At 35.2% G+C, this 19493-nt stretch overlaps 5 protein-coding genes and 1 pseudogene across 5 annotated transcripts; all 6 read left to right on the forward strand.

Moving 5' to 3' along the window:
• The first annotated feature begins 1157 nt into the window (after window positions 1-1157).
• On the forward strand, window positions 1158-2141 carry LOC113171067 (olfactory receptor 1-like). Its single transcript, XM_026373442.1, has one exon. It carries the CDS (start codon window positions 1158-1160, stop codon window positions 2139-2141), a length of 984 nt encoding a protein of 327 aa, XP_026229227.1.
• A 1513-nt stretch (window positions 2142-3654) lies between these two features.
• LOC113171070 (olfactory receptor 1-like) lies at window positions 3655-4638 on the forward strand. Its single transcript, XM_026373444.1, has one exon. It carries the CDS (start codon window positions 3655-3657, stop codon window positions 4636-4638), a length of 984 nt encoding a protein of 327 aa, XP_026229229.1.
• A 1887-nt stretch (window positions 4639-6525) lies between these two features.
• On the forward strand, window positions 6526-7510 carry LOC113171074 (annotated as a pseudogene).
• A 2961-nt stretch (window positions 7511-10471) lies between these two features.
• LOC113171083 (olfactory receptor 1500-like) lies at window positions 10472-11455 on the forward strand. Its single transcript, XM_026373459.1, has one exon. It carries the CDS (start codon window positions 10472-10474, stop codon window positions 11453-11455), a length of 984 nt encoding a protein of 327 aa, XP_026229244.1.
• Window positions 11456-13068: 1613 nt separating this feature from the next.
• On the forward strand, window positions 13069-14058 carry LOC113171085 (olfactory receptor 1-like). Its single transcript, XM_026373460.1, has one exon. It carries the CDS (start codon window positions 13069-13071, stop codon window positions 14056-14058), a length of 990 nt encoding a protein of 329 aa, XP_026229245.1.
• Window positions 14059-16354: 2296 nt separating this feature from the next.
• LOC113171087 (olfactory receptor 1-like) lies at window positions 16355-17374 on the forward strand. Its single transcript, XM_026373462.1, has one exon. It carries the CDS (start codon window positions 16355-16357, stop codon window positions 17372-17374), a length of 1020 nt encoding a protein of 339 aa, XP_026229247.1.
• The last annotated feature ends 2119 nt before the right edge of the window (window positions 17375-19493 follow it).

Raw genomic sequence — 19493 nt, forward strand, 5'->3', positions numbered from 1 at the left:
TAAAATACAACGCTCCAGAAATTCAGAGAATTTAGATTTTCTAAGATGAAAATAATAAAACTGCCTGCATTTCTTGGCATTTGTACAAACAGGGAGACTTATCTTCAGGGACTGAGGTCAGATTCAGGCTGCTAATGTCAACTGTGTATATTTTTACTGTGTAACTACAACTTACTGTCATGGATATTATTATAGTTGTTGTGGAAGAAGTCATAAAGAAAACAGATTTTATATAACTCTTTATTTTTGTTGTAGTTTGTGTCTCTTTTTGTGTTAAACAGTTTTTTATAAAAGTACAGTACAATGTGATGTTATAATATACAATGTGGAAGATGCAGAACGTTGAGAACATTAAGCGCTGAACTCTGTAAGACCCAAAATAACTGATGTAAGATTATATAGAGTTACTGTAGTATACACTGACTATAAAACTACCTGGTGGTAGGTCTGCAGCCTCATACACCGCAAACTGAGATGCACTGTGTTGTGACACCTGTCAATCAAGACCAGTATTACAGTTTTCCCCTGCTGAGCCCTCTACATTACACCACAACATCCAAACCACCAGGTAGTTTTAATGCTGTGGCTGATCAGTGTATTAAACAAAGGAAGAACTATTGCAAAATTCATATTCATTCACTGCAAATGAAATTATCCATAATAAAAATATGTGACCATCTGTTTTTTTGTTGTTTCTGCCTCACATTTAGTGTCTCCCCTGAATTTGAACAGGTCTAATACAAAGTTAACTAGTTTGACTATAAAAATGATTTGAATTATGAAAATCAAACAGAAATGACATTTATAGTACAGATCAGTGGATAAATGGTAATATGTGTTGCATCATCTGTTTCCCTTTTCATGACGGTGCGTCCCTGCAGTAAACCAGAAGATGTGTATTATCAGTACTGTGTCGTCCAAAAAACCTAATTGGACCCCAGCAGCTACACGAATAGTGTGAAATTATTTAAAGGTAGCATGACAAAACAAAGGACTTTGGCAGAGAGGAAACAACAGGAGACAAGTGTTCGTAATGTGCTGTGTTTCTTACATTAAACATGGCTATTGAATGGGCTGATAACATCCCAATCAAGTAAAGAAAAGAGATTCAGAGGTTCATCATCAGAAAGTGAGTGAGAAAAAAGAACTTTTGCACAATGGACTTTTTCAACTCAGCTCTTGGAAAAAACATCACTTTTTTGCGTCCTGCATATTTTATAATAAGTGGATTTATTGGAATTCCTAATATAAATTATTATTATGTGTTTCTCTTTTTTGTTTATGTTGTTTCTGTGCTGGGAAACACAGCTGTGATGGCAGTAATATACTTGGATCCTAAGCTGAGAACTCCAAAATATGTAGCAGTTTTTAACTTAGCATTTGTGGATCTGGTTGGTAGCTCTGCTTTGGTGCCCAAAGTTATCGACATATTTCTGTTTAACCACCCCTCCATCCCCTACAGCGACTGTCTGACATTCATGTTTTTCTGCTACACCTGTCTTTGGATGCAGTCATTTAATCTTGTTGCACTCTCCTATGACAGACTTATAGCCATCATCTTTCCACTGCACTATCAAGTGAAAGTCACCCACAGGTTGATGTTTTCTTTGATTGCCTTTTTCTGGGTCTTTGTAGTCATTGCTGATCTCGTTATGATTGGCCTTATTACAAGACTGTCTTTCTGTGAATCTGTTGTTATTAACAGCTATTTCTGTGACCATGGTCAGATGTACCGTCTGGCCTGTAATGACAACACATCTAGCTCAGTCATGGCTAAGTTGGGACCAGTTATTACACTTTGGCTTCCTCTGGTATTTGTTTTATTGAGTTATTTATCTATTAGTTATGCACTGACTAAAATAGCCACTGTTCAGAAAAGAATGAAGGCTTTCAAAACCTGCACAGCTCATCTTTCCTTGATAGCAATCTACTTCATCCCAGTATTAATCACATTTACTATGAGTGCAAATATACACCCAAATGCCAGAATCATAAACCTTTCTCTGACCTCAGTTTTTCCTCCCATGTTGAATCCAATTATCTATGTTCTCCAGACACAAGAAATCAAAATGTCATTGAAAAAAATACTAAAAATAAGAAAGAAATCCAAAATTATAGTAAAGACCAAAATGATCAAATGAGCATTTAAGTACATTTTCGACCAAATATTTGCTTTTGAATAAAACCTGAAATAACTAAAAGTGTCTCTTTGACATCAGTTTTGAAAACCTACAGTAAAGATTAGGTCTATATAACTAAAATCAGTATATCATAATACTTCATATTTGAATTTACAGTACACAGAGCATGTTTTGTCTGCAATCAGTCTCTTTGATAATAATTTTTAACTAAATGAATGTTATGCTTGCAGTAATAACAAAACTATAAATACTATCCAATAATGAAGTAAAACCAATAACTCCATGTAGAAAATGAAAACACTGTAAAACTGACACATCCAAACAAAGAGATAAATAAATCAACCATGTTAAAAATGATAGCATATATATATATATATATATATATATATATATATATGTACAACAGTGGAGCACGTATCACATCCTAGTCAAATGACTAGCAAAGGAAAGCTTTCCATGATGTGCTCAGAACTAGCCTATTAGCTTGATGCTAATATGTAAAAGGCTTTCCTATTAACAGGCTAACGGAGATTAACATTAGTAGCGATGCCCCGTTTAGGATAAAATCCTAGAATCACCCCTGAGTTCCCACTAGCTTTTATACTGCAGCCAGACCAGGTGAGCTGAATCTCACACTGACGACCCAACTGCGTCTACTAGGATCCTGCAAAAAGAACGTTCTGTAAAAGTCAAAGAATCGTCACACACATGAAACCTTTGCAGCCATTTAATGACGTAATACATTTTATTATTAAGCAACTACAGCAGCTGCAAGAAGTGAGGTTCTTTTCTGGTCATATTGTGTGTTTAGATTTTAAGATTTTCTCAAATGAACAAAGCTGAACTGTTCACTCTGTTAGTCTTTTTTAAAGTTTTCTTCATTTCAACAAAAACTTTGTGTAAATCAATTGGTTACCTGTAATCAGAGATATCAGCAGATTTGGCTCTCCACCAATGATCCACCAATCACACACCTGGTGGCCATTTTGTCTCATCACCTCAATATTTATACCAACCATATTTTCATTTACTTTGCCAGTTTAAGTAATCTTGCTGCAATCACTCTGTCATTTTAATAACATCACACAATGGATGTTACAAGTTATCAGTATTTCCATAATTATTGATCAGTAGATGCCAACTGTATCTGTGGGACCACAAAGCTAGGTATAAAATGTGTGTCCACCAGAAAAACATAGATGGTGTCCAGCCGCCAATTAAACTATTAGAAACTACAATATGAATGAGATCTTATTTAATGAGCAACAAAGAAAAGGGGAGGTTGGGGTTGAAAGGTAGCATAACAAACATACTGTGGGAGAAAGGTATTTGTGCTTCATTAGGCTGTGTTTGTCATATTAGCCATGACAACGTATGATCACAGACTGCTGTTCTGACTTGAGGTGGAGTTGAGCTGTATTAACATCAGAAAGTGTGAAAGAAGAGCTAATTTCTGATTTGATGTGCCACCCTCAACTTTGACAATATACTAAATATACAGAACATTTTTACAATGGATTTGTTCAACTCAGCTCTTGGGAAAAACATCACTTTTGTGCGTCCTGCATATTTTATAATAAGTGGATTTATTGGTATTCCTAATATAAATTATTACTATGTGTTTCTCTTTTTTGTTTATGTTGTTTCTGTGCTGGGAAACACGGCTGTGATGGCACTAATATACTTGGATTATAATCTGAGAACTCCAAAGTATGTAGCAGTTTTTAACTTAGCATTTGTGGATCTGATTGGTAGCTCTGCTTTGGTGCCCAAAGTTATCGATATATTTCTGTTTAACCACCCCTCCATCCCCTACAGCGACTGCTTGACATTCCTCTTTACCTGCTCCACTTGTCTTTGGATGCAGTCATTTAATCTTGTTGCACTCTCCTATGACAGACTTGTAGCCATCATCTTTCCACTGCACTATCAAGTGAAAGTCACCCACAGGTTGATGTTTTCTTTGATTGCCTTTTTCTGGGTCTTAGCCATCACCATCACACTTATTGCAACTGGCTTTATTACCAGACTTTCCTTCTGTGAATCTGTTGTTATTAACAGTTATTACTGTGACCATGGTCAAATGTACCGTCTGGCCTGTAATGACAACACACCCAGCTTCGTTATGGCTAAGTTGGGACCAGTTCTTACTCTTTGGCTTCCTCTGGCATTCATCTTGTTAAGTTATTCTTATATTGGTTATGCACTGTCTAAAATAGCCACGGTTCAGGAAAGAGTGAAGGCCTTTAAAACCTGCACAGCTCATCTTTCTTTAGTAACAATCTATTTCATTCCAGTATTAATCACATTTACTATGAATGCAAATATACACCCAAATGCCAGAATCATAAACCTTTCTCTGACCTCTGTTTTTCCTCCCATGTTGAATCCAATTATTTATGTTCTGCAGACACAGGAAATCAAAATGTCATTGAAAAAAATACTAAAAATGAGGAAACAATCCAAAATTGCAGCAAAGAAAGTAATCATAAAATGATTTATTATACTTTGTGCTGTCTGTTTAGGATATTATGTACATTGCAGTAACCTGGAGTAACAACGATGTGTGTGTATAAAGTATTTATAGTTTTAAACATGAGACTTGTTGTCTATTTCTTTTCCTCACAATAATGTTTTCTAACTAAATACATTTCATATTGATAGGAAAGGCATTACTGTAAGTATCACTCCATCTGTAACAATCTGAAAAGCAACAAGCATGTAATTTACAAAAACCATATACATGTTTAATTATGTATGTGTATATGTATGTTATATTTTGCTCTGTTTAGAATATTATATCCTATTACAGTAAAACCTTGAGTAGCTAACAACTATGTTAAATACTAAAAACATTTTTTAACATAAAATTTTTAATCACACGGTGAAGATTACTAAAAAAGTATATAATTTTCCAAATGTTAATTTTTTCAGCTATTTTGTAGTCATGGTACTTTATAGTTGTAAACATGAGACTTCTTTTCCGCATAGTAATATTTTCTAGCTAAATACATTTCATACTTACAGCAATGGCATTACTGTAAGTATCACTCCATCTGCAACAACCTGAATGGCAACATGAATTGAATCTACAAAAACTTATTTTATTATCTATTTCTATTTGTGCCAAAAGTTATCTTGAACTTAACAACATTTAAAACATCAATACTGAAATAATGAATACTTTGAAGATAATCAACTACAGTCTACAATACGACATGTACAGCTTCATAACAACATTAGTATTCTGTTTGTTGCTGAAATGTGAACATATTTGTGTGTGATAACTGAAAATATATACTTTAAAGAAATTATTATGATCCAATAGTCACTGTTGATTAATTAATTTTTTCTTGTCAAGTCAATTGTATATCAAGGTGGTTTATTTGTATGTTTAGGTGCAAAGGTCACTGTAAAGAAAGGTGTTGTATACGTTCTTAGGGTAAAGAAGACAGCTCAAAACTTTTATTTCAATTCCAGGGAAATGTGGGTGATTTGGGATTGTGAACCCTATTATGCTATGTGTCTTAAATACTGACTGCAAACCCTTTATAACCTGACAGATGATGGCTAAAAACTGATCAATGAGACTTTTTTTTATTTTTCATTGAAAACTAGAGCTAACTGTTTTGAGCCATGAATGATATACAATGTTTAGATAAAGACACATTTTTAAAATTGTTTAGTTTAAAGTAGTAAATATTTTGGCTAATTTAAGGCTTATATTTTATTTTGGTGCTTAATTGATACAAGATCCTGTGTAGTGTGTAAAAACTGTTAAAAAGTGTATATCCATGTTATAATGTGAATTTAGGGTATAACTTTCTGGCCTTGATGGCGAAATGGATCTGTTGAGTTCCCCACCCTACATTGTCCTAAATGGCCAGCTGGTGTAAGGCTTCTAATGGCTGGACCATGCACAGCTGGAATACAGGGTGTAAACGTCACAGTTTTTTTGGCTAAGTGTAAGCTGGAGTTAGTATAACTGAATCTGGCCGCTCCTAATAATAAAGTATAGGACTTTGAAATTGGATACAAGTATTTGTGCTACATTATACTGTGTTTGTCATAACACCCATACTAATGCATGATCACAGGCTGATGATCTGACTTGAAGGTGGAGTTAAGCTCTATTAACCCACCTCTTTAGTGTTGATATCCACTGATAAGTGGCCATTGAATGGGCCGATATCATCCACATCAAGTGATGAGAACGTATTACATAGTGACCTTGTTGGACACAAAAGAGGACTAAAAAAACTGTTCAAATCTGACAGAACTTCATCATCAGAAAATTAGTGAGAAACATCAGCTCATCTCCATCTGATCTACTGTTTAATCAACAACTGTACTTTGGACATTATATGATGCAAAAAAATTCACAATGGACTTTTTCAACTCAGCTCTTGGGAAAAACATCACTTTTGTGCGTCCTGCATATTTTATAATAAGTGGATTTATTGGTATTCCTAATATAAATTATTACTATGTGTTTCTCTTTTTTGTTTATGTTGTTTCTGTGCTGGGAAACATGACTGTGATGGCAATAATATACTTGGATTATAATCTGAGAACTCCAAAATATGTAACAGTTTTTAACTTAGCATTTGTGGATCTGGTTGGTAGCTCTGCTTTGGTGCCCAAAGTTATCGACATCTTTCTGTTTAACCACCCCTCCATCCCCTACAGCGACTGTTTGGCATTCATGTTTTTCTGCTACACCTGTCTGCTGATGCAGTCATTTAATCTGGTTGCACTCTCCTATGACAGACTTGTAGCCATCATCTTTCCACTGCACTATCAAGTGAAAGTCACCCACAGGTTCATGTTTTCTTTGATTGCCTCTTTCTGGGTCATTGTGATCATTGCTCATCTCATTACAGTTGGTTATATTACCAGACTTTCCTTCTGTGAATCTGTTGTTATTAACAGCTATTTCTGTGACCACGGTCAGATGTACCGTCTGGCCTGTAATGACAACACACCCAGCTTGGTTATGGCTAAGTTATTACCAATTCTTGCTCTTTGGCTTCCTCTGGCATTCATCTTGTTAAGTTATTTTTATATTGGTTATGCACTGTCTAAAATAGCCTCGGTTCAGGAAAGAGTGAAAGGCCTTTAAAACCTGCACAGCTCATCTTTCTTTAGTAACAATCTATTTCATCCCAATATTAGTCACATTTACTATGAATGCAAATATACACCCAAACGCCAGAATCATAAACCTTTCTCTGACCTCAGTTTTTCCTCCCATGTTGAATCCAATTATTTATGTTCTGCAGACACAGGAAATCAAAATGTCATTGAAAAAAATACTAAAAATTAGAAAACAATCTAAAATTGCAGTGAAGAAAGTAATCATAAAATGATCTATTATAATTTGGGCTGTCTTTTTAGGATATTATGTACATTACAGTTAAACCTGGAGTCACAACGATGTCATGTCTATAAAGTATGTATAGTTTTAAACATGAGACTTGTTGTCTTTTTCTTTTCCTCACAATAATGTTTTCTAGCTAAATACATTTCATATTGATAGCAAAGGCATTACTGTAAGTATCACTCCATCTGAAAAAGCAACATGAATTGAATCTATACAAACTTATTTTACTATATTTTTTTATTTGTGCCAAACGTTATCTTGAACATAAAATTTAAAACATCAATGCTGAAATAATGAATAATTTGAAGATAATCAACTACAGTCTACACTACCACATGTACAACTTAATAAAAACACTAGTATTCTGTTTGTTAGTTTAATGTGAACACGTGTGTGATAAGTGAGAATATATACTCCAAAGAAATTCTTATAATCTAATAGTCACTATTTATTATTTAATTTTCTAATCAAGTCCATTGTATATCAAGGTGGTTTATTGATATGTTTTGGTACAAAATGTAACACTACGAAAGTTGTTCTGCCTCGGGAATGTCACTTTACTTTATAGTGTGGTTGCATTTCGAAAGGAACAAGTCTGTTCCATATTAATTTACTGTCTTCCATCTAAGTAGTACTTCACATTAAACTTTTCCAGCCATTCAGAGATTTGATAAATTTTGTTACAAAGCAACTAAAGCAGCTGCTGGAGGTGACGTTCTATTGTGATCATATTATGTGTTTCGAATTTTTAAGATTTTGCCAAATCAACAAAACAACTGTCCAAAAATTCTGCCTTCTTGAGTGTTCGATAGTCTGAGCTTTATCGATTTTACAACAAACATTTGTGTCAATCAAGTAGTTACCTGTTGTCAGAGATTTTGTCAGGTTTGGCTCTTTAATATGTTATAAGTCTCTTTAGAAGATCCATCGGCGAACCACCAATAACAGAAATTTACATACATTAACATAACTATATACTAATTATAAAAACTAAATTACACTTAATGCAATGAAACACATTGTTATGGGTTAAATGTTATATACAATCAGTACAGAAGACCACAACACACAAAAACGTTTGTGGTACATTGGAAAGTTCATTGTAGTGTAAGACAAAAGTCGGTGTAAAGAAAAGTGCTGTATAAGTTCTTAGAGTAAAGGAGACAGGTCAGATTTTTTATTTCAACTCCAGGAAAATGTGGGTGATTTGGGCTTGTGGACCCTATTATGTTATTTGTCTTAAATACTGACTGCAAACCCTTTATAACCTCACAGATGATGACTAAATAATTGACCTATAAGACTATTTTAACATTTAATCACTGGAAACTAGAGCTAGCTGTTTTGAGCCGTAAATGATATACAATGTTTAGATAAAGACACATTTTTAAAAATGTTTTAGTTTAAAGTGGTAAATATTTTGGCTAATTTAAGGCTTATATTTTATTTTGGTGCTTAATTGATACAAGATCCTGTGTAGTGTGTAATAACTGTTAAAAAGTGTATATCCATGTTATAATGTGAATTTAGGGTCTATTTATTTATCTATTTATGATCTATTATAATTTGGGCTGTCTGTTTAAGATATTATATACATTGCAATTAAACCTGGAGTCACAACGATGTTATGTCTATAATGTATATATAGTTTTAAACATGAGACTTGTTGTCTATTTCTTTTCCTCAAAATATTGTTTTCTAGCTAAATACATTTCATATTTATAGCAAAGGCATTACTGTAAGTATCACTCCATCTGTAACAATCTGAATAGCAACAAGCATTTAATCTACAAAAACTTATTTTATTATATTTTTCTATTTGTGCCAATAGTTATCTTGAACATAACATTTAAAATATCAATGCTGAAATAATGAATACTTTGAAGATAATCAACTACAGTCTACACTACCACATGTACAACTTAATAAAAACACTAGTATTCTGTTTGTTGTTTTAATGAGAACATATCTGTGTGTAAAAACTGAAAATATATACTCCAAAGAAACTCTTATGATCTAATAGAAACTGTTTATTTATTTATTTTTTCCTAATCAAGTCCATTGTATATATCAAGGCAGTTGTTTTCTGATTATTTGTATGTTCTGGTGCAAAATGTAACACCAAGAAATTTATTCTGCCTCTGGATGGTCACTGTACTTTATAGTGTGGTTGCACTTAAAGAGGAACAAGTCTGTTCTATATTCATTTACTGTCTTCCATCTAAGTAGTACTTCACATTAAACCTGTCCACCCATTCAGAGACTTGATCAGTTTTGCCACGAAGCCCCTAAAGCAGCTGCTGGAGGTGACGTTCTTTTGTGATCATATGCATCCTGTTTAATTGCAAAGCAATAGAGACAAACCAGTGCAGACAAACTTAAATATTCACAATGACATAGCTTAAACTCTGCTGAGCTTCAACATAGAACTGTCAATCAAGCTTAAGTATCATGGTTGCAGTCCTGGACCTGGTATTTCTGTCCAGTCTTCAGTCCAGTAGTCACTGCGATAATAACATAAACAGAAGCTATGTGTTGATTGTGACTTTATTCAAGAAGTATCAAAGTCTGTGTAGGGGAGAGGTTGGGGTGGATAAGTGGCATGACAAAGCATAGGACTTTGAAATTGAAAGTATTTGTGCTATATTATATTGTTTGTCATTTCAACCATGCAAATGCATGATCACAGGCTGTTGATCTGATTTGAAGGTGGAGTTAAACTCTATTATCCCACCTCTATAGTCTTGATATCCTCTTATAAGTGGCCATTGAATGGGCTGATATGTATAAAACTAAGTGATGAGAAGGAATCAAGGGATCATACAGTGACCTTGTGTGAAATAAACACAAAAGAGGACTGAAAAACTGTTGAAATCTGACAGAACTTCATCATCAGGAAGTGAGAAAAAAGAGCTCATCTCTATCAGAGACTGCAAAGAGTTTTACAATGGACTTTTTTAACTCGGCTCTTGGGAAAAACATCACTTTTTTGCGTCCTGCATATTTTATAATAAGTGGATTTATTGGTATTCCCTATATAAATTATTACTATGTGTTTCTCTTTATTGTTTATGTTGTTTCTGTGCTGGGAAACATGACTGTGATGGCACTAATATACTTGGATTATAATCTGAGAACTCCAAAGTATGTAGCAGTTTTTAACTTAGCATTTGTGGATCTGGTTGGTAGCTCTGCTTTGGTGCCCAAAGTTATCGACATATTTCTGTTTAACCACCCCTCCATCCCCTATAACGACTGCTTAACCTTCATGTTTTTCTGCTACACCTGTCTTTCAATGCAGTCATTTAATCTTGTTGCACTCTCCTATGACAGACTTGTAGCCATCATCTTTCCACTGCGCTATCATGTGAAAGTCACCCACAGGTTCATGTTTTCATTGATTGCCTCTTTCTGGGTCTTTGTGGTTATTGCTCATCTCATTACAGTTGGTTATATTACCAGACTGTCTTTCTGTGAATCTGTGGTTATTAACAGCTATTTCTGTGACCATGGTCAGATGTACCGTTTGGCCTGTAATGACAACACACCCAGCTTTGTTATGGCTAAGTTAATGCCATTCCTTACTCTTTGGCTTCCTCTGGTATTTGTTTTATTAAGTTATTTATGTATTGGCTATGCACTGTCTAAAATAGCCACTGTTCAGGAAAGAATGAAAGCTTTTAAAACCTGCACAGCTCATCTTTCCTTAGTAACAATCTACTTCATCCCAGTACTAATTACATTTACTATGAATACAAATATACACCCAAATGCCAGAATCGTAAACCTTTCTTTGACCTCTGCATTTCCTCCCATGTTGAATCCAATTATTTATGTTCTACAGACACAAGAAATCAAAATGTCATTGAAAAAAATACTAAAAATTCCAAAACAATGCAAAATCCCAGAAAAGAAAGTACTCATAAAATGATCTGTTATATTTTGGTCTGTTTATTTGGAATATTATATACATTATGGTAAAAGCTGGAGTAACTAACAACTATGTTAAATACTAAAAACGTTTTTAACATTAAATTGGAAATCACACAGTGAAGATAACTAAAATTAGCTTTTTTCTGCTATTTTTTTAGTCATGACACTTTCTAGTTGTAAACATGAGACTTCTTTTCCTCACAGTAATATTTTCTAGCTAAATACATTTCATATTTACAGCAATGGCATTACTGTAAGTATCACTCCATCTGCAACAACCTGAAAAGCAAAATGAATTGAATCTACAAAAACTTATTTTATGATGTTTTTTGTTATTTCAGTTATTTTTTAGTTCAGTTATCTTGAACTTAACAATATTTAAAACATCAATGCTGAAATGATGAATACCTTGAAGATAATCAACTACAGTCTACACTACCACATGTACAACTTAATAAAAACACTAGTATTCTGTATGTACTTTAAGTGAATATATTTGTGATAACTGAAAATATATACTCCAAAGAAATTCTTATGATCCAATAGTCACTGTTTATTAGTTATTTTTTTCCTAGTCACGTCCATTGTATACCAAGGAATTTATTCTGCCTCTGGATGGTCACTTTACTTTATAGTGTGGTTGCACTTAAAGAGGAACAAGTCTGTTCTATATTAATTTACTGTGTCTCCATCTAAGTAGTACTTCACATTAAACCTGTCCACCCATTCAGAGAGTTGATACATTTTGTCACGAAGCAACTAAAGCAGCTACTTGAGGTTACATTCTTTTGTTATCACATGCATCCTGTTTAATTGCAGAGCAATAGAGACAAACCAGTGCAGACAAATATAAATATTCACAATGATGTAGGCTACCAGCCTAAACTTTGCTCAGCTTCAACACAGAACTGTCAATCAGACTTAAGTATCATGGTTGCAGTCCTAGACCCTGGTATTTCTGTCCAATCTTATATTTAGAAAGATTTAGGTGGAATGGATTCGTAAACATACTGTAGAAAATAAACTGATCATTTCTATGAAGTCACACCATGGATGTTTTCCCAATACTCCCAAATCGTTATTGATCAGTAAACTACAGTACTACTAAGCTGGACGTTGTGCACTGTAAGTAGTGTGTGCTTCAGAAAAACGTACGTGGACTCCATTAGCCACAGCAATAATAACACAAGCAGATTATTCAAAGAGCATCAAAGTCTGTGTATGGGGGAGGTTGGGGTGGGCGCTGATAGGTGGAATGACAAAGTATAGGACGTTGACATTGGATCCAAATATTTGTGCTACATTATACTTTGTTTGTCATATCAGCCATGCCAATGCACGATCACAGGCTGCTGATCTGTTTTGAAGGTGGAGTTAAACTCTATTAACCCATCTCTTTAGTCTTAATATCCAATGATAAGTGGCTATTGAGTAGGCTGATATGTATAAAACCAAGTAATGAGAAGGGATCAACGAATCACACAGTGACCTTGTTTGACAAAAACACAAAAGAGGACTGAAAAACTGTTTAAATCTGACAGAGCTTCATCATCAGAAAGTGAGTGAGAAAAAAAGAGCTCATCTCTTTCAGAGACTGCAATACTTTTCATAATGGACTTTTTTAACTCGGCTCTTGGGAGAAACATCACTTTTGTGCGTCCTGCATATTTTATAATAAGTGGATTTATTGGTATTCCTAATATAAATTATTATTATGTGTTTCTCTTTGTTGTTTATGTTGTTTCTGTGCTAGGAAACATGACTGTGATGGCACTAATATACTTGGATTATAATCTGAGAACTCCAAAGTATGTAGCAGTTTTTAATCTAGCATTTGTAGACCTGTTTGGTAGCTCTGCTTTGGTGCCCAAAGTTATCGACATCTTCCTCTTTAACCACCCCTCCATCCCCTACAGCGACTGCTTGGTCTTCCTTTTTTTCTGCTACACCTGTCTTTGGATGCAGTCATTTAATCTTGTTGCACTCTCCTATGACAGACTTGTAGCCATCATCTTTCCACTGCACTATCAAGTGAAAGTCACCCACAGGTTCATGTTTTCTTTGATTGCCTCTTTCTGGGTCTTTGTGATCATTGCTAATCTCATTACAGTTGGTTATATTACCAGACTTTCCTTCTGTGAATCTGTTGTTATCAACAGCTATTTCTGTGACCATGGTCAGATGTACCGTCTGGCCTGTAATGACAACACACCCAGCTTCGTTATTGCTAAGTTAATACCATTCCTTACTCTTTGGCTTCCTCTGGCATTTATCTTGTTAAGTTATTCTTATATTGGTTATGCCCTGTATAAGAAAACCACATTCCAGGAAAGAGTGAAGGCCTTTAAAACCTGCACAGCTCATCTTTCATTAGTAACAATCTACTTTATTCCAGTATTAGTCACATTCACTATGAATGCAAATATACATCCAAATGCCAGAATCATAAACCTTTCTCTGACCTCTGTTTTTCCTCCCATGTTGAATCCAATTATTTATGTTCTGCAGACACAAGAAATCAAGACATCATTAAAGAGAATATTAAAAATCACAAAGCAATCCAGAATGACAGTGAAGAAAAACTGTGTCTCTTCTATGTAATTCTTTCTAAAACTCTTTCATTTATTTATTTCTGTTACGAATGGACTAACGGGACGAACGAGTGAGAACAAAAACATATATTTAGTAACAATAGGGTCAGGGGACACAGGGAATTAACACAAACTAACAAAGTATCAAACGAAAGAGACCCGAACACACGGTGGTAAGTACAAACAAAACCTAAACCCGACATACAAAGTAACAACACAAAACCTCACACTAATGTGGACAAAACGAACAGACAAAGCAGAAGCACAAAGTAACAAACCAAAATCATCTGCACAAGGCAGAAGAACATTATTAAACAGACGAACCAACAGTACAAAGTATCAACGAAAAACCACGCACTAAAGCGGACAAGAAACCAACAGACAAACTAGACGTACAAAGTAACAACAAAAAATATACTGCAAAAGGCAGGCCAAACAATTCAAACTAACAACAAACAGAGGTTCCTGATGGACAAACAAACGAACGAACAAACTGACCAGAATTGTGGAGCATGAACCAAACAGAGTGAGCAATGAATGAATGTCAATGAGCAAGTGGAAGTGACAAACCAGCACCGAACTGAGGACTGAGGGGTGCTTTTAAAATGGAGGGAGTCACAGGTGAATTGAGTCTGTAATCAGTCCAGAGTGTGGAGAGTGGGGGAAGAGGAAGTCCATATATGGGTGTGTGGCAGGAGAGTGAGACAGAACAAACAAAACCAAACCAAAAGATAGGGCCGGAGGGACGAACTGTAACAATTTCATGCTAATATAAGGTTTATACTTGAAATGACACAACATTCTAAAAATATTGTACTTGAAAATTAACATATATTTTTTAATTATATATTTTTTACCAAACATTTTCCTTAATAATTAATAAACATACAGTATCTTAAATATAATATGATTTAAAACAATACTAAAATAAAAAGAAGATTAACATATACTACCTATAATTTGACATGTACTACTTACTTCTTGTAACTCTACTATTTTTCTAGTTGCTTTAATGTATACTTTAAATTATAACCTTTTACCCCACATTTAAGTGAAAATAAGGTATATTAAAAGTTTTGTTTTTGCCTGATGCACTTTTCTGTATTCATTCACTGTGTTTTCTGTCTAAGCCCTAATTCACATTAAATCTGTCCGGCCTTTCAGAGATGCAATAAGTTATATTCGTAAACAGCTACGGGAACTGCTGGAGGTGACCTGCACTTTTGTTATCATACTGTGTGTTAAATTTAAGATTTTGATTAGAGAGAGAGGAGGTTCCCGCTGACATCTCAGGAAGGTCTCATTTGGTTTGCTCACAATTGCTGTATTTTTTTTTAATTGCTCACCTAAATTAAATGTTTGTTAAATTATTAAAACCTATGTCTTCATACTGTAGTACACAGTACTCACAGTACATTCATCATTAGCAATCAGCCACTGTGGATCTCTGACCATTAAACCATTGCTACTACCCCAAATTAATGATACATGTTCCGAATTCATGGCTTCACTCATCACACAAACCATGATCCACAGTTTACAGCGTGTTTTGGTATATTTCATTTTAGGCTGTTTGGGGTTTCTGTTAGCCTGATTTAGCTTCCGTCCTCGGGTGGAAGGTCGAACTGAGAGGTTCAATCAGGACTGATCGTACCCTTCAGTGCTCAGACCCTAGTAGGATTTGTACAAGAATATAAATAGTGGGCAAACAAGCCTCTTCCTTAGCCACCTGCCTACCAAGACAGAGGTTTTAGTTGTTGATGATGAATTAATTTTTTGGACCTCTCTACATATGAAAGGTCATTGATTGCAAAGAAGTCAGATTTTACTACTAGATCACTAAGTAAACTGAAACCTGTCATTTAGAGCAACATCAACTATGTGTAAGATTCAGTTTAAGCTCGATTGTGAATTATTTAAAGAGCAATGAATTCATGAAGGGCCAGGGATAGGTGCCTTGAGAAAGCATAGGACTTTGAAACTGAATTGCTTTTGCTGCGCTGTGTTTGTTATTTTAGACATGACAATGTATTATCACAAGGTACCGAATTGACTAGGAGGTGGAGTTGGTGGTAACCATTGATAATTGGTCATTGACTGGGCGGATAACATCCAAACCAAGTGAATAATAGGGATCAAGGGATCACACGCTGACCTTATTTGACATAAACATAGAAGTGGTCTAAAGCTTGACAGATCTTAACCATCAGAAAGCTTGTGAGAGAAAGCGAGAAGAACTCATTTCCACCTCTACGGTACAGTGAAGTACTCTACTTTAGACATTAAACTTGCGAAAAACATTCACAATGGACTTTTTCAACTCAGCTCTTGGGAAAAACATCACTTTTGTGCGTCCTGCATATTTTATAATAAGTGGATTTATTGGTATTCCTAATATAAATTATTACTATGTGTTTCTCTGTGTTGTTTATATTGTTTCTGTGCTGGGAAACACGGCTGTGATGGCTATAATATACTTGGATTATAATCTGAGAACTCCAAAGTATGTAGCAGTTTTTAACTTAGCATTTGTGGATCTGGTTGGTAGCTCTGCTTTGGTGCCCAAAGTTATCGACATTTTTCTCTTTAACCACCCCTCCATTCCCTACAGTGACTGCCTGATATTCATGTTTTTCTGCTACACCTGTCTGCTGATGCAGTCATTTAATCTTGTTGCACTCTCCTATGACAGACTTGTAGCCATCATCTTTCCACTGCACTATCAAGTCAAAGTCACCCACAGGTTCATGTTGTCTTTGATTGCCTCTTTCTGGGTCTTTGTGGTCATTGCTGTTCTCATTACAGTTGGCTATATTACCAGACTTTCTTTTTGTGAATCTGTTGTTATCAACAGCTATTTCTGTGACCATGGTCAGATGTACCGTCTGGCCTGTAATGACAACACACCCAGCTTCGTTATTGCTAAGTTAATACCTTTCCTTAGTCTTTGGCTTCCTCTGGTATTCATCTTGTTAAGTTATTCTTATATTGGTTATGCCCTGTATAAGAAAACCACATTCCAGGAAAGAGTGAAGGCCTTTAAAACCTGCACAGCTCATATTTCATTAGTAACAATCTACTTTATTCCAGTATTAGTCACATTTACTATGAATGCAAATATACACCCAAATGCTAGAATCATAAACCTTTCTCTGACCTCTGTTTTTCCTCCCATGTTGAATCCAATTATTTATGTTCTGCAGACACAAGAAATCAAGACATCATTAAAGAGAATATTAAAAATCACAAAGCAATCCAGAATGACAGTGAAGAAAACTGCAATTCTTTCTAAAACTCTTTCACTTTTTTGTTTCATGCTAATATAAGGTCTGCAATGACATTACATTCTGAAAATATTTTAACTTGAAAATGAACATATATTTAGTCTAAAAATATTTGTATTTTATGTATTATATATTTTTGTCAAACATTTATCTTAATAATTCATAGACATACTGTATCTTAAATATAACTTTAATTTAATATAAATTAAATTAAATTTAAAATAATACAAAAAAATAATAATACTTTGAAGATGGCTAATTATTGGTAGTCTATACTTTGACATGTACTACTTACTTCTTATAACACTACTATTTTTATTGTTGCTTTAATGTATACATATGTGCTTTAATTTTTAACCTTTGACCCAACATTTAACTCAAAATAAGTTACATTGAAAGTGTTGTTTTTGCCTGAAGCACTTTTCTGTATTAATTCACTGTTTTCTGCCTAAGCCATACTGCATATTAAATCTGTCCAGCCTGTCAGAGATGCAATAAATTATATTTGTGAACAGCTACAAAAGCTGCTGGAGTTGACCTGCTCTTCTGTGATCATACTGTGTGTTTAGTTTAAGATTTTGATAAGAGAGAGAGAGGAGGGTCCCGGTGATATCTCAGGAACGTTCCATTTGGTTTGCTCACAATTACTGTATTTTTTTTTTTATTGCTCTGCCTCAATTAAATGTTGTTAAATTATTCAAACTTATGTCTTCATACTGTAGTACACAGTACTTACAGTACATTTATAATCAGCAATCGGCCACTGTGGATCTCTGACTATTAAACCATTGCTGCTCTCAAATGATTAATTTAATCCTGTAAAATCTACCTGCTATCACACTATTTTCTCTGCAAAATGGTGGTGAATATTCCCAGTCATCCAGGTGAAGTCAAGTTGAGTCATGGCAACTGGACTTCCTTCTTTGTGGGCTAAAACATTTCATTACTCAACCAAGTACCTTCATCTAACCCTAACCCTCCCCCAGACCTCACAGAATATAACATACCAACTAGATAGAATTATGTAAAAACCCAACAGCAAGTTGTCCTTTCCAGAGAACTGGAAACCAGTGTAAAGGTGTCTGGGCTTTGCAAACATGATTCCAACCAGATTTTCCTCCAGCTGCAGACCAGATTCACTACTGCCCAACCTTAAATTTCAAACATTTGACATTGGGGACAGGGCGCTCTTGGCGGTAAAGTTAGTGCTGAAGGAGTGGCGGCACTGGCTGGATGAGGACTATCAATTCCTCATCCTAACTGATATAACTGATTGCAAGAACCTTGAGTTCCTCAGATTGGCTAAACGTTTAAACTCACGTAAAGCCTAGTGGGCACTGTTTTTCAACAGATTCAACTTTTGGAATCTGTTGAAAAACAGTGCCCACCATAACTTCTGAATTCATTCCTCTGTGTCTAGCCTGGAACTAACCAGGCTAGACACAGAGGAGGAGGAACTGAATGCCCCAAATAATGCTCTGGCTCCCTCATCTTTCCCTTACAACCATCTGTATGTCACTGATCATCTACGCTCCAGAGTCCTCCAGTGGTGCCCTCTTCCAGGTTGACCTACTACCCGGGAGTAGCATGCATCCAGTACTTTGTGTACTGGCACTTCTTGTGACCCAATATTATGAAGAACATTTGGGAGTTTGTGGCTGCCTATCTTTTCTGTACCCTGGCCAAGTCTTCTAAGGGACCTTCTGGTAGCCTTCTGCACCCTTTGCCTATCCCCATATGTGCCTGGTTTCATATGTCTTTGGATTTCATCCCAGGATCACTACTGAAGGCAACACCAACATTCTTACCATTGTCAACTACTACTTCTAAATTGGGTCATTTCATCCAACTACCAAAACTTCTCTCAGCCAAGGAGACCCCAAACTAATGATACAATACATGTTCCGAATTCATGGCTTCCCTCATGACACCGTGGCCCAGAGATTACAACGTGTTTTCCGGCTTCTACCCTCGAATGGTCTAACTGAGAGGTTTAATTGGGATTAATCACGCTCTTCAGTGGTCATGACCTAGTAGGATTTGTACAAGAATATGAATAGTGGGCAAACAAGCCTCTCCCTTAGGCTCCTGCCTACCAAGACAAACAGAGGTTGTGGTTGTTGATGATGGACAGGGAAGATTGCCTCTTTCTGGGTCTTTG

This window comes from Anabas testudineus, chromosome 14, assembly GCF_900324465.2.
Source record: "Anabas testudineus chromosome 14, fAnaTes1.2, whole genome shotgun sequence".
NCBI lineage: Eukaryota > Metazoa > Chordata > Actinopteri > Anabantiformes > Anabantidae > Anabas > Anabas testudineus.